This window comes from Coturnix japonica, chromosome 3 (genome assembly GCF_054131305.1).
Source record: "Coturnix japonica strain WE chromosome 3, WE-NBRP24, whole genome shotgun sequence".
In the NCBI taxonomy this organism is placed as follows: Eukaryota; Metazoa; Chordata; class Aves; order Galliformes; family Phasianidae; genus Coturnix; species Coturnix japonica.
Window position 1 is genome coordinate 47065811 of NC_140665.1, and position 16423 is coordinate 47082233.

General features: G+C 36.2%; 1 protein-coding gene across 5 annotated transcripts in view; it reads left to right on the top strand.

The window, feature by feature from the left end:
* ESR1 (estrogen receptor 1) overlaps positions 1–16423 on the top strand; it is a 175167-nt gene that overhangs the window by 90306 nt on the left and 68438 nt on the right. For all 5 annotated transcript variants that reach the window (XM_032443212.2, XM_032443211.2, XM_085540908.1 and 2 more), the window contains 1 exon segment: positions 6540–6730. In XM_032443212.2, coding sequence (XP_032299103.1) covers positions 6540–6730 — 191 coding nt within the window.

Here is a 16423-nt window from a genome sequence, read left to right on the forward strand (position 1 = left end):
CTGGCATTTACCTTTGAAATAGTATGGAGGTAAGTGTAGTAATCTAACAGCATTTCCTGAAACACCCTTTTCTTTCTTTTCTGCATTTAACCTTCTTCCTTCAGATGGTAGGATTGTGCTGGTTTATTTGGAAATTGGAAAGAAAATGAAAAATAAGTGTAGTTACCGAGCAATTCTGAAGAAAGTTCACTAGAAAAATTGAAATGCAGAGAAAAAAATTGTTCTGGATGTTGTATTACGTTCTTATATGAAAGACTGAACTTAGCTTTTTCATAAAAACCATATTTCAATTCTAAGAATGATGTAAGAAATGCAGTAGTACAAGTTCTCAGCTTAGTCTTTAATAGAGATAAGGGTAACCAGATACTTCTGTAAGTTTGAAGGCTGCAGAGGATATACACCAGACATAATCAGCTGGAGCTGGCTTTATTTTTTGCTTTTTTTTTTTTTTTTTTTTTTTTTGCCTTCATACTTCCAGCTTTTCAAACATATTTCATTCTTCAGATTGTTTACACTAAGATTTGTCCTTTCCCTCTCAGACCTTTTGCCCATCTGGCTCTCATCTTTGACATACTTCTGGTCATAGCTGATTTCCACACTCAGCCTCCTGTCTCTTCTGTCCCCAGAGCCACTCTGCCACACGCCAGCTCAGTACTGCTTCCAGAAAATCAGATCTATGCAGTGCCCACAGGCACTTCGTCTGTCAACAGCTTCTCCATCAAGTCTGGCATGCTTTTAGGCACTGGATAAAGATATTTCCTCAGATTATGTGACTCCTCATACACTAGAGTCTGTGAGGTTGCTTGACTGAATGCGAGACATGTCAGAGACAGCTCCCAGACCAAACTGCCAGGAGGTGGAATGGGAAGAGGAACCCTGAGCAAGTTGGCTGGTTATTAATTTAGATCTTGGGGCAGTGGATCAAAATGTTCATTTCACAGGTACTGTTTACTTCTCCTAAAAGAGCAGGAGGACATCCAGTTATCACAAATTAAAAGCATGCAGCAAAATAGTACTGTTCATTTTTAAATAAGCAGAGGGTATCTGACAATGGTAGAAATAGCAGAAATCTGTAAATGGACCACTTGAGATTTAAGTGTGTAAGAAAGAGAACTCTTCTAAAGCTGTTTACTGGAATAGAAGTTGAAGCATTAAACATTTCTGAAATCATTCAGGGTCAGTACAGTCCTCAGCCTTTAGGAAGGAGAAATCTATTGTAAAAGTGTAACAACTGAGGAATTACTGATTAGGGAAAAGAATTGTGAGGAAATACCTAAGGGGTTAAGAGAATCATAGACTAAATGCAACAGAGTAGTAATATACAGGAAAGGCAAAGTTTTTTCTTTGAAGACTGAAACGGTTGAAGAGAGAAGTATGCTGTTTTAGGATAAACTAGCAAAGCCTAATTCAGAGTTTCATTCAGTGGATAAGAGCAGTGAGAAGATGTGAGAATTAGGAGAATTTGTGGAGAGAAGAATGGAGTTTGAGATGTGTCAGGAGTGCAACAAAGGGAAGATTTGTATTGAGGGGACTGTGACTATGTTGCTTTCCAGGCTAAATGGAAATAGCTGAGGAGGAATGAGTTCAAGTTCCAGCAGAGAATGATGTAGGCTAGACATTCGCTCGTGAAGCACCAGACAGACATAGAGAGAGCCTTCTTCATCAGAAGTGTAGTCAGGGAAAGTTAAAACAATGAGATCTGTGAGGCAGATCAAGATATGTAGTCTTTTAAGGGATATTCCATCCCCTGTTTACCAAAGCTGAACTTTGTATTTTAGTCTACAAGTATACAGTGATTGCAAGATATGCAATTTCAGTAGATCTATTTATGTTGTTTTCACATCGAGGCCACAGTGTAATTTGACTAGTGGTAGATTTTGTAGTAACTTTAGCATGTGTTTAAAGCTGTAGAAATGTCTATCTGAACACATCTTTAGAGGTTGTTTTTTTTCTTCTTCTTTTTTTTTTTTTTCTTTTCTTTTTTGTTTTATATTATATACATGCTTATTTCTTTGTGAACGTGTATTTCATAAGAAAGAATGCTTTGGTATTTGAATATTTTTTCATCAGAACTTTGAAACAATGATACGTTATGGTGTGCTGTGTCCAGTTCTGGGCTCCCCAGTACAAAAAAGACAGGGACCTCTTGGAAAAAGTCCATCGGAGGGCCACAAAAATGGTGAAGGGCCTGGAACATAACCCCTATGAAGAAAGGCTAAGTGAACTGGGTCTGTTTAGCCTTGAGAAAGGAAGACTGAGAGGGGACCTGATCCAGGTCTATAAATATCAGGTGTGGGGGGCAAAGTGGCAAGGCCAGACTCTTTTCAGCAGAGTGTGGAGACAGGACAAGGGGAAATGGCCAGAAACTGGAGCATAGGAAGTTCTACACAAATGTGTGCAAGAACTTCTTTATGGTGAGGGTGATGGAGCACTGGAACAGGCTGCCCAGGGGGATTTATATTATTATATATATTTATATATAATATATATATTATTTAGTACTTATATTTATTAAATATTTATAAATTTATATTTATTTATATTTTATAAATATTTAAAGTATATTTATAAATATATATATATAATATTTATAAGTATATTTATAAGTATTTATATTTTATAAATATTTTACACCACATAGTGTAAAATAAACAGCAAATTAATTAGTTTCATATTGAATGGTATACTTCACAGACTAGGTCCATTGCATGGAAAGCTTTATCCCTGCTAGACCTTGGTTTCATATGAAAGGAACATTGTTTCTGAGGCTCTTTACACTGAAAAGTTCCAACCATTCTGTTAAGAAAAATATTAGGGGCTGCAAATTCTTGTATTAAATACACAGTCTTTCTCAAGGTGTCTCCTTTAACTGCTCAAAAATGTTTCCCCTTAACCTTGCCTTCCTATGAAATCTCTTTATTTTAGATAAAATGGATTGTGAATAAATTGGGCCTTACCTCACTTTTACCTGGACTGAGCACTGTGGTTCGTTAAATTTCTCCTGCCTGCCAATCAGTGTTATGTCATAAGAATATAATTTACATTATGTAACTGTAATTCCATCATATACAGATTACTTTTGCCTCATAGTCAACATGAGGTTAAAGATCTCTGGACTGCTTTATATGTTCAGATGGCCAGTGAATGTCTAAAATGTTTGGGGCTGTTCAGCCTGGAGAAGAGAAGGCTCAGAGGAGACATTGTAGCGGCCTTCCAGTACCTGAAGGGGCCCACAGGAAAGCCGGGGAGGGACTTTTTATAAGGGCATATAGCAACAGGACAAGGGGAAATGGTTTTAAACTGGAAGAGGGTAGATTTAGACTTGATGTTAGGAACAAATTCTGTACTGTGACAGTGGTGAGACACTGGAACAGGTTGCCCAGAGTGGTTGTGAAAGCCCCCTCCCTGGAAGCATTCAAGGCCAGGCTGGATGGAGCTTTGAGCAACCTGGCCTAGAGGGAGGTGTCCCTGCCTATAGCAGGAGGGCTGGAATTAGATGATCTTAAAGGCCCTTTCTAACCCAAACCATTCTATGATTTCATTCTATGATTCTCTGAAAACAGAAGTGTTTTGTTTGCTAACAAATTTACTGAAGAACAGATTCAGTGCGACATAAGTGGTAAACATGAAATTGAGCATAGAATACTGCTTGTCCTTCATTTTAAGTTCCAAAGCACTTTCAATTTTATATGTCTGCTGTATTATTGTATTTGGAAAAGAGCAGTAAATCATGTGTTCCCTGAGGTTTTTTTTGCTCTCTAATCTGTTTTGTTTCACTGGGGGCCTTGGAGGAAGGTCTTTATCTGGGTTTTTCTTTCTTTTTGATATGTGTTTCTCTTTGGTAAAAATAGTAGACAAGAACTTTTGGTCTTTCTTTTGTTATTGTTTGCACAGATTACAAAGGAAATTGTGAAAAGGTTTTGCTATTGTATTTTGGGTAGGATAGTCTTGCCAACGTTATTAAAATTGGGTTAGGTTGTTGCATGATGTTCTCCAGAAGGCTAACCATTGAAACCTAAGTGAAAACTGGATGAAGAGCAGAATGTTATTCTATGTCAGATACAGCATCAGTGGTTTGTGACATGAGCAAACTAGCAGATGACTTATGGATGAAACATGAGATGTTATTTGTTCTCACAAACTGTACATTAGTGAGATCCTCTTTTTCCAAAGGACTGCTTCATCGCATCTTGTAAAAAGTACTATGGTTGTGATAATACAAAGTTTATTTATTACCCGATTTCATTGCTATGGTATAAATGGAAAAGGTTGGTGACTGTTATTCCTTTTGAGGATTGGGCTGGAGACGTTCTATTTTCTCTTCCCACTGTGGTTCACAAGGCCTCAATGTGATGGTTCTGTAAGGCCAGTGTTCAAAACTTTGCCTGACATGGTGCTTTAGTGACTGTGATTTCACTCTGTTTAGGGAGGTAGAAGCTGGCAAGAACCTTTGGATTCATTTTGTTTGGCATAGGTCTGTACAAAAGATTTATAGTGGACTTTCAATATAATAAATTTGTGAGCAGAAAGACAAAGGTGATCTAAGTAAGTAAAATACAAAATGCAGGTGCATTATTGGCAGGCATGAGAAATTGTGTTAGTCTCATGTCTTTCTGGGGATCCCTTTCACCACTGATCCTCTGCGTATTTGTTGGAAGCAAACCTTCAGATTTTACCTTTGTGTGTGTGCATGAGTGTGTGAAATTTCTTATCCATTCTAGAGAGGAGAAGCTTTTCTGTTTGTTGCAGGCAATTCTTCAGTCATTTCTTATTTTCTTATTTTTAAGGAAAAATGTACATGTGAATCTAATCTTGATCAGAGTGGAAATAATTATTTTTAAAAGGTAAAAATTTGATTAAATGATCTAGCTGCAAGCTAGAAGGAACAGGACAGTGAAGAGACAGTAACTGATCATTTCTCAGTAGATGAAAATGAAGTTAATTAAATGAGACACTGAGACAAAGCAAAATCAAAGAAAAATTCAGGACTTGAATAAGAAAACTATCTAGGTTTGGCAGATCTGAATAGGTGCTTACGAGTATCATATATGTGATTCATAAAAGATACTGTTTTTGTTTTTTCCTGCTTTAACATCTGAAATAGGAAATGATTTCTTTTTCTTCCTAGTTTGGCAAATTCACACTTTCAGAATTCTGACACATTGTGGTTTTCACACATCCCTTAAAAAACAGTTGTGCCACATCAGAGCTTTACCATTTGCAGTTTCTTTCTGTCTTGCACAGATTCTAATGAAAATAAATGAACAACAAAAATAAGTTTTCAAAATTAGCTGGTATATAAGGTTTGGGAAAGAACTTAGAGTTTAAAAAATGCAGCTTTCCTGAATGATGCCAGTAACAGCTGTAAGGCCTCACAGGGCAAATCAGCCTGTTTCTCCAATAACTGTTATTCATTCAATGTTGTTCAATGAAAATGTGTCATATTTTGGGACAGACAGTATATATAAGGTGGGACAGAAAGTATTTGGGGGGTGGTTGGCAGCACATGTGAGAGTGTATGAGTGATTTTGGCTGACATAAAGCTTTTGGGAGTTCAAGTTGGACTGCAGCAGGAGGTGCTGGGGAATTTTGCCTAGATGAAAGAGAACAGTTGAGTATAGTAGTCATCAGAAAGCTGTAAAAGGAGTACTGGTTTGGAGCAGGAGGGGCTGTTGGTGCCAGATGTGTATTGCACTGAAGAAGGTAATGTGACAAATATGGGTACATAAGGAGAAATCTGAAAAAGACACCCAAGTTTCCTAGGTTCAAAAACCAGGATATTTTGAGAAAAAGTTAGGACTTGGGAAACATGAGCTACCTCTAAATCAGTTATTAAAACATGCATGATAAGTGGGTAGTTACTGTAAACAGTAGCATGCTTCATGCTTTAACTTGTATGATGTTGCCACGCTGAATTGGATTCTTCCCCCAAACAATTTGTAGACTCTTATTGAATAGTGTGTTGTGTGAGACTGTTTACCTTCTAGGAGTAACTTCAGAGATCACTGCTGTTCCTCTTGTTATTTTCACATCCTCTAATCTCTGAATCTTGTTTATCAAGCCTACAGCAATGAGCTGTAATGACCTCTTACCAAATGTCAATTAATTGACATTTATGCTATAGATTTGTTCAGTTTTCTTTTTCAGTCTATTTATTGATACTTCAGTCATGCTGTACCCTTTGGAAAGGAAAAAAATAATTGTTTGTTTGTTTGTTTAGCACAACTTCATAATATCTTTAGAAAAACAGAATACTTTATTGAATAGTGTTTTAATTTTTCAAGGTATAATGCTTGGTAACATCAGATTTATTTGTGAAGAATTGTGAATAATATCTCAGTATTTCATGATTTCTACACTTCTCCAATTAGAGAGCAAGATACAAAGTCAGTTTTTTTTCCCTATCTGTTCAAAATCTAGATCTTTGAAACTCTAGGTCTTCAAAAATAGATCTGCTCTTTTTTCTTAGTCCTAAGTAATGGATGAGACTTAACAATGTTGAAATATTTGTTTTTCTTTTGTTTTTCTGCTGCTAACAGGCCAAGCTCTGATAATAGGCGCCACAGCATTCGAGAGAGGATGTCTAGTGCCAGTGAGAAAGGGAGTCTGTCCATGGAGTCCACCAAGGAGACCCGGTACTGTGCTGTGTGCAACGACTATGCTTCAGGCTACCATTATGGGGTCTGGTCTTGTGAGGGCTGCAAAGCTTTTTTCAAAAGAAGTATTCAAGGTAATAAACTGCTCAAGTGAATCGCCTTAGCATTTTACACCTGAGGAAGCTACTTGACATTGCAGCCTGAGCCCAGGACAATAACATTTATTAAGATTTCGTTAGCACTAACTGTTTTCTCCTATGTATGCTTAGCTCTGTATTTGGTGAACGCTTCTCACAGATATGTAATATATTGCTGTTTAGACCAAGATTAACGACGGAAAAGAAAAACCTCTCCATTCTTGGCTTCTGTATGTCTGATTATGGAGGCAGTAAAAAATCTAATTCAATAATCAATGTTGGATCAGGATGACCACTTTTTTAGATTATGCATGTCTCTTTTCTGTGATTAAGTTCCTATCCAACATTTCTTTTTGAGAATTCACTGTCAGAAGAAGATTAATTCAAATTTATTGATTTCCTAATCTTAATTTAGTACTCATTTAGCAGAATAGTTCAATCCAAATCTCAACTACTTGAAGATGTGAGATATCTTTTGAGAGCCAGTGTTTGAAAGGAATGTGTCCTGGATGAAATGATATTTATATTTGCCTGCAAAGCAGGGCTTTGAACTATACGCAATGGTATATTTCCCAGCTGTCTCATGACCGAAAGTACACTGTGCAAAATGTCCACTGGATTAGAGGGCATGTAACAGAAACAATGTATTTAATATGACCAAGATAATTATTTGTTAAAATGCCTGTCACTCTCTGGGATGACTAAATTTTTTCCTCTGTTTAACACACACACACACACACACACACACACACACACACACACACAAAAAAAAAAATAAATAAAATTGTAGGGACTAAGTATGCTTCTACCAAAAATCGTATTCAGTATCTCTGGGAATAAAAATGAAACATAGAAAGAGAAAACTAGCAAAATGCTGTGATTTAGGCAGGTTTCTATAGTTTTTTACATCTCTGGGTGATATATGCTCACAAGAAATTCCAGTTGCTCTTTTTATGAAGTAAACATAGCAAGAAACAGTTTTTGCCTTGTATCAAACAATAGGTGTGAATATTGCTTGTTTTGTCATAAGACTGCCACTGAGTTAAATAAGATTTCAAGCATTCCTCTAAGAACTTTTCTCAGTTTAAAGAAGAAAGTGAAAGACTGGCTTTGGAGTAAACATTGATAAAGTGAATGCCAGTGATTAGTTAGCAGTTACCAGTATTTTTGCTTTTGAAACTTCTTCTAAATGGTTTGTAGAAAAGAGAGCACTTACAATAGAGATTGATAATAAGAGAGACTGGGTGGAGAAAGAGTGAAATGCTTTTCTCTTAACATCAGAAAGTCATATTTAATAGTAAGGTAAGGAGAACAGCTCCTTAATTTGGATTTTTTTCATTATGAGTTCACTGACTGAATTCGAATTATGTGGAATTTTGAAATTCTGTCATTGCACTTGTATTGAACTAAGCCACCTTATCCTTAACAGATTAGTTTATAATGCCTGCCTTGTTTCCTATTTTATTATTATCATTATTAACAGTACTAAATAGGCAGAAAAAATTGTTGCATCTCTTACCTGTGTGACTTGATCTTGGGTGATCCAGCAACAAAACGAAAATTGAAAGATTATTGTGTAAAAGTAAGAGTTAGCTATGAAGTAACCACACAGAACAGATACTCAGCTTTTTGGGCATATGGATAAAGAAATAAATCTGACTCTTTCATTGAGTTCCATTTTTCTATATCAACACTTGGCTGATTCTGCCCTAGTTTCTTTGTAAATAAGTCTTTGTAAATAAGTCCTCAACAACAGATCTATTGTTTGTTTATGCAATAATAAACACTTTTAAGTAAATTCAGATCTTGCTTCTTTACATACACTTGATATAATTTTTAAATAGTTGGTCATAGAATGTAAAGCTTAGGTTGTCGGTGTCCTATGAAATAGTTCCCTTAATCATTAGCTCATGTTTGCTCTAATTTAAGCCCACTCCTTGCCTTTTCCCTTGTTGGTACAAAGCAGAATTATTGTAATGACCTTTTACATAGTTGAACTGTTATCATATCTTTCCTCAGTCTTCTATTTCTTTAGACTAAACAAATTCATTTCTTTCAGTAGAACATGTCTTCTAGACTTCTGATCCTATTTGTTACACTCCAGACTTCCTCCAGTTGATCCACATCTTCTTGGATGACAGCTGTCATAAGAAATGACATCCACTAATATCAAGACTAACATAAAGAAAATAGCTAAAGGATATGAGTACTTGTAAGACAATTGTGATAATTTGGTCATAGAGATATTAAAAGGCCTTTAAAATAGATTCTAAAATCATGGATACCCAGTCTTGATAAACTAAGGGATTTTGTTTTTTAATTTGCTACTGGATATGGAAAAGAGATCTGCTTTGGCAGTTGCATGTTTTCAAAGAATATGCATACTGTTTAAAGAAACAATCAATTTTGAGACTGAGCATACATGAGAAAACCTACCATTTACCTTGCCAGGTGGTAATAATTTTAAAGAGGTTGTTGTTGGATGTTTAGCAATAAATACTACTGAAGAGTAGAAGACTTCATGGGGTAAATATTGTTTAATCTGTATTGTATGTATGATGTGCATTCCTAAAAAAGGGACAAAAATTTCCTTGGAATCATATGATTAAACCATAGTGAGTTAAAGAGAACATTTTTGTATAAACATTTGTATCACTTGTATCACATTTTCAGCAAATACTTCAATTGCTGTTTTTAGTGTGTCTTTAAATGCGAGGGAACCACTCTCCTCTATTTCCCAATACATATACTGATGTAAACATAACTGATCATTTTTATGGTTTTCATCAGTTATTTCATAGTAGAATTGCCATTGCAAGGACTGCTGTTCTCAATGCATTATAGTAAAAATATTCCATGTTATTAATGGCACCGCAGGAAAAAATGAGTGAGTACAGACATGAAAGCACTGTATGGGGTAATAAGTTTTCTTCACTATGTAATATTATCCTCAGTGCTATCTATCTTTGGATTATTTATGTGTGTAAGTTAACCACCGAAATTTTGAGAAAACTCACATATACATTGGACTACATTGGACTGGAGATGGGTAGCTTCATTTTTATCTAGATAGTTTGGAATAGTTCTATAGATATTTTGTGAAATTTTTCTACTGAATTATCTTTCTTTTCTGTCAAATGCTGAAAAGCTAGCCTGAATTAGTAATTGTCTTTCAATACCTCAGTTGAAATGATGGTTGGTGAAAATCTGTTTCCTCTTGAAATTGCCAATGCCATTTTATTTCGTTACGTCATAAAATAGATTTGGGGACTTTGTTTTGAGAAAGCATTGCACAAGCTGCTATTAATATATAAAGTTTTATGGGAGGAAAGAAACCATACGACACCAACATCACTGTGTTGCTTGGTATTCAAAGAATACTTTATTCTTTGAACAGCATATGTTTCTTTTGGGAATGCAGGTGGTCAACTGATTTGAATCCAGAGGCATAGCAAGCCGTCACATCACAACACACTGTACTTCTCTATTAAAATATTTATTAATTTTCAAATCACAGGGGGCCAGTAGCTCATTAGGTCCTCTCAATATAAACTTTATATGCTCTTTGGTTACAGAACCCAGTAGCTTAATGGAAGTAAATCTTTTATAACATTCCTAGCCTTGATCTGTAGACTCAAGAGCTTTCTTACAATGATTACTAGTTCTAGTGATCTGTCTTCCCATCTACTAAAAAATTTCTTTCTGATTTATAATACTTCGGTTTTTAAAAAGTGTCCACAAAACAGTCCAAAAAGTACCCAGTATCTCTCCTGATGGGAAGTTCTTATAAGTTGTTATAGTCAAATAATCATGGTATCTTAAGTGAGATTCAGTTCTTGAGTTGCTCACCGTCTATCTTTCTGTTTGCTGAGTACCTTCCTTTGTCTTTAGGCCTTTTCTGATTCCCCAGTAAAACCTCTTTACAATCGAGAAAGCAGAATTGGATAAACTATTTCAACGTTAGCTTTACAAATGCTTTTTACAAATGAAAAATTCCCTTGTGACTCACACATTCTTTTCCGCTCTTTCTAACTCTCTTGTTATTTATATAGCCACCAAAGGGGAAACAAACAGGAAGGAATTACTCTTAACAACTCTGAGCAGAGTCCAACAAATGCCTGTGTTTATTGGTCTGAGGACCTGCAGATGATTCAGAATATTGAGAGGTAACTCAGTAAATTGAAGGGTATCTTGATCTTAGAACTGTCAAAGTACTTTAGAAATCGTAATTTCCATTTCCCTGTCTCTTTCGTAAGCCTTTCTGATTGTTTTCAGGTGCACCTTCTCTGCATTTCAGGTGCACCTCTTTACAGCTGTATACTCAGACAAAACTCTGGGAAATTTCACAAATGTTCAGTTAAGAATTACTTTGTAATGCAAGGCAGTACCAGCCTGGTAAGTGCATGTTGGCATCTGAGGATGAATAACCATGATGAGGAGTTCCAGAAGATTGTCTTGAATCACAGAGATAGAGTGGTCTTTGAAGTATAGAATTCTTGAAGCTGGGAAGTAATTTAGTTGTGTGGCTTATGGTTTGATTGCAGTTAACAGTTTTGTCTTCTGAACGTAAAGGAGAAGTTTTGGCAGTGGACATGGAGTATTATCAATTGTTTTAATTTCACAGCGATAGCTTGATGGAGCTGTATTCTTTTGAAAGTATGTAGTTCAAATTTTAGTGCTAGGAGTGATGGCAAGGCATACATGTTTTCTTCTGAGATGGCTAGACTTGCATTGGTAAAACATACCTAATAAGTGGACAGTTAGGTACTGCTACAGTACAGCATTTGAAAGATTACCTATTTGAAGGGTTTTTGAAATATTCCCTTTATTTTTCTGTTATTTCTTTGTGTTTTTATGGCATTTTTGTAATCTGATTTAATCTAATCAATCTATATTGACCCTGAAGCCAAGAAGACAGAACCCCCCAAAAAAAACTGCTTGCATGTTGATTCTACAAGCTGTCAAGTAGAAAGAACACAACTACAGAACACAAGTGTAAGTGAGACTTGCAGAGACAAATACAGTAAATAAATAGAGGGCTGCACACCAGTATGTAATCTTAAGGTTGAAAACACACAGTTCCAGCTTGAGAGGTAGGTGATGGTTAGAAGTCTAGAAAACGCATGCTTGAAAAAAAGCAGAAGGATTTAGCCATCAACAGTTCTAATGACCTTTGATAAGTCAGCTTCATCTGAAACTTCTTTTGCTTTATTTTTGTGTTTGTAGTCTCAAGTTCTCAAAACATGCTCTGATTGTTGCTTTCTAATGTGTGTTTTGAAGATCAGAATTCTAATTGATGTTTATTCCTTGTTTCAGGGAAGTGTATGTTGAAAGTGTCAATACTTCCTTTTTCCCCATCAATCTATTTTGAAGTGGTAGTGTTTCAGTGTTTCAGTGACTTTTAAATACTACATTCAGCATGGATATGGCAGTGATTTAAGATGGTTGCATCCAAGACGATTCCTTATTTTTTATGGTCTAAGCAAACCATTGGGTTGCAGTGGACCTCAAAACCTAGTCCATTTTTCTGTCCTGTGATGGGATCAACTGTTGCTGATTACTTACATGTTTATTTAGCTGCTTCTTTAAAACCTGTACACTGATCCAGTATATATCGCTCCTTATCTTTGAAGGCTACTGTGACATCTGAATCTTCCTTCCTGCAGGTTAAGTTCATCCCTTGTTTTTCTGGCTATCTTGCCACAGGAAAAAAAGCTGTATTTTCCTTTTGTGTTAGTCTGCAAATCACCCAAGACTGTTACTACACTTTTAAAAAATACATCATTATCATAGAATCATAGAATGGCCTGGGTTGAAAAGAAGTATGATGATCATGTAGTTTTAACCCCCCTGCTATGTGCAGGGTTGCCAACCACCAGACCAGGTTGCCTAGAGCCACATCCAGCCTGGCCTTGAATGCCCCCAGGGATGGGGCATCCAGGACCTACTTGGGCAACCTGTTCCAGTGCGTCGCCACCTTCTGTGTGAAAAATGTCCTTCTAATCTCTAAACTAAAGCTTCCCTGTCTCAGTTTCCCTGGTACCAAGGTCAGGCTGACAGGCCTGTGGTTCCCTGGGTCCTCCTTATGGCCTTTCCTGTAGATGAGAGTCACATTGGCAAGCCTCCAGTCCTCTGGGACCTTTCCAAATAACCAAGAATGCTGATAGATGGCAGTTCAGCAATTATCCCCGCCAACTCCCTCAGCACCCTAGGATGGAGCCTGTCCTGTATCATGGACTTTTGTCAGTCCTCATGGAAGAGGAGCTCTCTAACTGTCTCCACCTGAATCACCAGGGGTGTATTCTGCATAGCATCCCAGACTTCCAGATCAGGGCATAAAGTGCCCTGAGGATAACTGTTCTACCCATTCTCCTTATCCTCAGTTGTCACCCTAAATGCAAAACGTACTTCTACCTCAAATCCTTTTTTTTTTTTTTTTTTTAAATTTTAGACAAGATAATAAAATAGTTTGTATATTTTTCCCTGATGACATTAAAAAAAAAAAAAAGAAAAAAAAAAAAGACACCAATCTAGATCCCAATCTCTAAAGTCTGGCAGGGAATGTGACATCTAGTTTCTGTTTCCTTATCTGAAAAATCACAGTTGTCTTAAAGCCTTGGCACGTGATTAAACCAAGTGCTATGTTTAAGGAAAAACTCCCACAGTGTATTACTTACAGACACTTCAATAGGATCTCTTCAGAGACAAAATACATTTTCTGACAGAGGCATAGGCAAGCCATGGCTATCTTATTCCTGTAGATTTTTAATGATATCTCTTGTATTTTTAGCTTCAACTTATTTGAGTTAAAATGGGAAGAGAAGAAATTCCTCTAGAGAAAATTCCCACAAACAATATAAAGAGGACAAGAAATAAAAACAACTGTAAATTACTCTTGTGCACTTCAAATCCAACAGTTCTTGGCCACAAGAAAATTAACATATCTCTATTTTTATTCCAGGCATAGCTTCAGATTGTTTTCTCATGGGCATACTAAAGAAATTTAGGTAGACTCACTTTATATTTGGATCCTTGGTAATTTAATGTACAGTTTGCAAGGAGATGTAGTGTACTTACACTACTACCTGTAATTGAAAATGTTCATTTAAAAAGAAATATTATAACAGTCTTTAACATCAATACTCTGACAAAATCTCTTCACTGACTTTAATCCAATTTCTTGTGCAGAATAAAACCTATTTATGGTCCTCCTTCATTCAGTGATACATGAAGGCTGCTCTGAAAGTAATGCCTCCTATTTTATTATATTTGCCCACAGTGTAGAGGCAGATGTTGGTGATATAGCAGTATAGATTGAACCTTCCTGCCAGTATTCCATTACATTTTGTTACCTTGTGACAGGTGACAGCAGAAGGGCAGTCTGACAAAATGGTTTCTGACATGAAAGTGTGTATGAAGCAAAGTTGTGTCACTGATTTCCTCCTTGTGGAAAAAATGGCACCCACTGGCATTCATTGACATTTGCTGAATGTTTATGGAGTCCAAACAGTGGGTGTGGCACAGTGAAGCAGCTCGTAGTATGTTTCAGCTGTGGTGACAGTGACAGTGGCTACCTTCACATGTGTAGATGTTAACAAGCATGGAATGCAGGCTATTGCTCATTGCTGGCAAAAATGCATAGGTAATGGTGCTGAATATGTTGAGAAGCAGTGTTTTTTAACTGAGAATTTCCTCCATCAAATGGTGTTACCATGCTCTTTATATCTGTTGAAATTTCCATGGAAGTAAATAGGAAGCATTACTTTCAGAGTTTTAAACACATACACTTTGCTGGAACTACTAGATACAAGTACACTGATGCTTAAATGTTCTGCTGAATGTAGTAATGCTTAACTTTAAAGAAATATGAAGTGTTTTGTTGACTGAAGCCCTCACAGTTTAATCATCTTCCCACTCTGATTCAAGCACGCTTGGCTGTTGCATACTCATGAGAACACTTAGTCTGATAGTGATGTGAGTCTCTGAATATAAACACTAGGTGTTTGACTCATAGTGACAAGAAAGACTCAGTGTGCATATCCAACAAGAAACAGCCATGATTATGACAGGCCAAGTGAGGATAAGCTGAAAATCATCCTAATTTCAACCATTATTTTCTTGTAAACATTTTACTTCCTAAACCTCACTTCCTATTATATTGGGTTTTATCATATAGACCTTGATCTTTTGCCCCATTCCAGAAAGACCTTAGCACAGAATAAAGAGCTGTAAAAGTACTTAATGTTAATTTTGCTATTATTTTAAAATGAATAATGTGCAAGATATATAAAAAAAACACAAACCAATTCCTCCAACTAAAAAAAAAACCAAACCCAATTCCTCCAACATCTCCCTTAAAGTCTTTCTTTGTTAACTGATGACAGTGCAAGTCATACAAATGTGTGCATTAAGTAGTACATGTAACAGAGTGTAGTAGAATAAGTTATGTAATTTAATATGCAGGACAGTAAACTCACTGTCTTTAATCTTGTGCAGGATATCTGATAATTTATTTTCAGAAAAGCGACAAACCAATAAGAGCAGGGAGTCCAAATACCTTATAAGTACAAGTGATCACTAAAGACATTTCTTCATTTCAGTATTCCTATGATACCAATGATTTTTATAGTCTAATTAGTTTCTCCTGTAGCCTGCATTCTTTTAGTTCCAGTTTAGTTCAGTTCTTTTAGTAGCAGTAAAAGAAAGTGTAGGGCAGCTGGACACTTATTGTGTTCCATTCTCCTATTAATGACCCCAATCAGTGAGGAATCACTTCTAATAAGTTGGATTGCTCAGCATCTGCGTTGCCAAGAGATGAGCTTTAAGGATAAAGTAGAAAAACTAAAATACATTACACCTCAGATTTTTTTAAATTACTTTCCTTAGAACTATCAGTCATCTTTGGGTTTTACCAATTCTGTATTTACATTCTATCTTTTCCCATGTTGCTCCATCCCAGTCTTATCTGTTCCTTTCAGAGGAAACTTTCTTCTCTGATTCCAGTGACTGAGCACTTGTAATCAGATGGTAATGTGAGGAAGATGGAATGGTTCCTTCATTCCTTCCTTCCTTCCTGCCTTCCTTACCTTCCTCTACTTCCCTGATTCATTTGATGATCATTTTAATGTATGCTCTAATTATCTAATATTTTCTTCAAGTTGCTTCCCTGCCCATCCCCTCCCCCCCCCCCAATTGTTCAAACTAATGAAAGACTCACCAGTAAAATGAAATTTAAAAACGTGAAAAGTATTAAATACAGTATTGTCTTTCTAGATGTATAGTCACTACAATGTCTAAGCAATGATGTTAGCTATGGTATTGTATTGATTTCTGTAAGGATTGTAGATGGATTACAGTTAGGATTGTTTTACATGCTGTTCTAAAAAACAAAATCAGTTTTTGAACATTTGAAGTTGGAAAAAGGAAATATAGGTTCAGATCAAATTAGAAGGTTATCATCTGCGTAAGAACCATAAAAAGGATGAGTTGAACCTTATGAAGATCAGCTGATCCAATAGAAGTGTTACAACATATTTTTGGTTTTGACCAAAGTGGAAATATTTATCTGCTTTTCTTACAGAGGGTTGCAAGGTGATTTCAGTGCCTGGAAATATTCTACTTCTGAATTTACATTTTAGCTTTACTAGAATGGGTTTCAGATAACCAGTCAAAGCTTTTATTTGTTTGTGA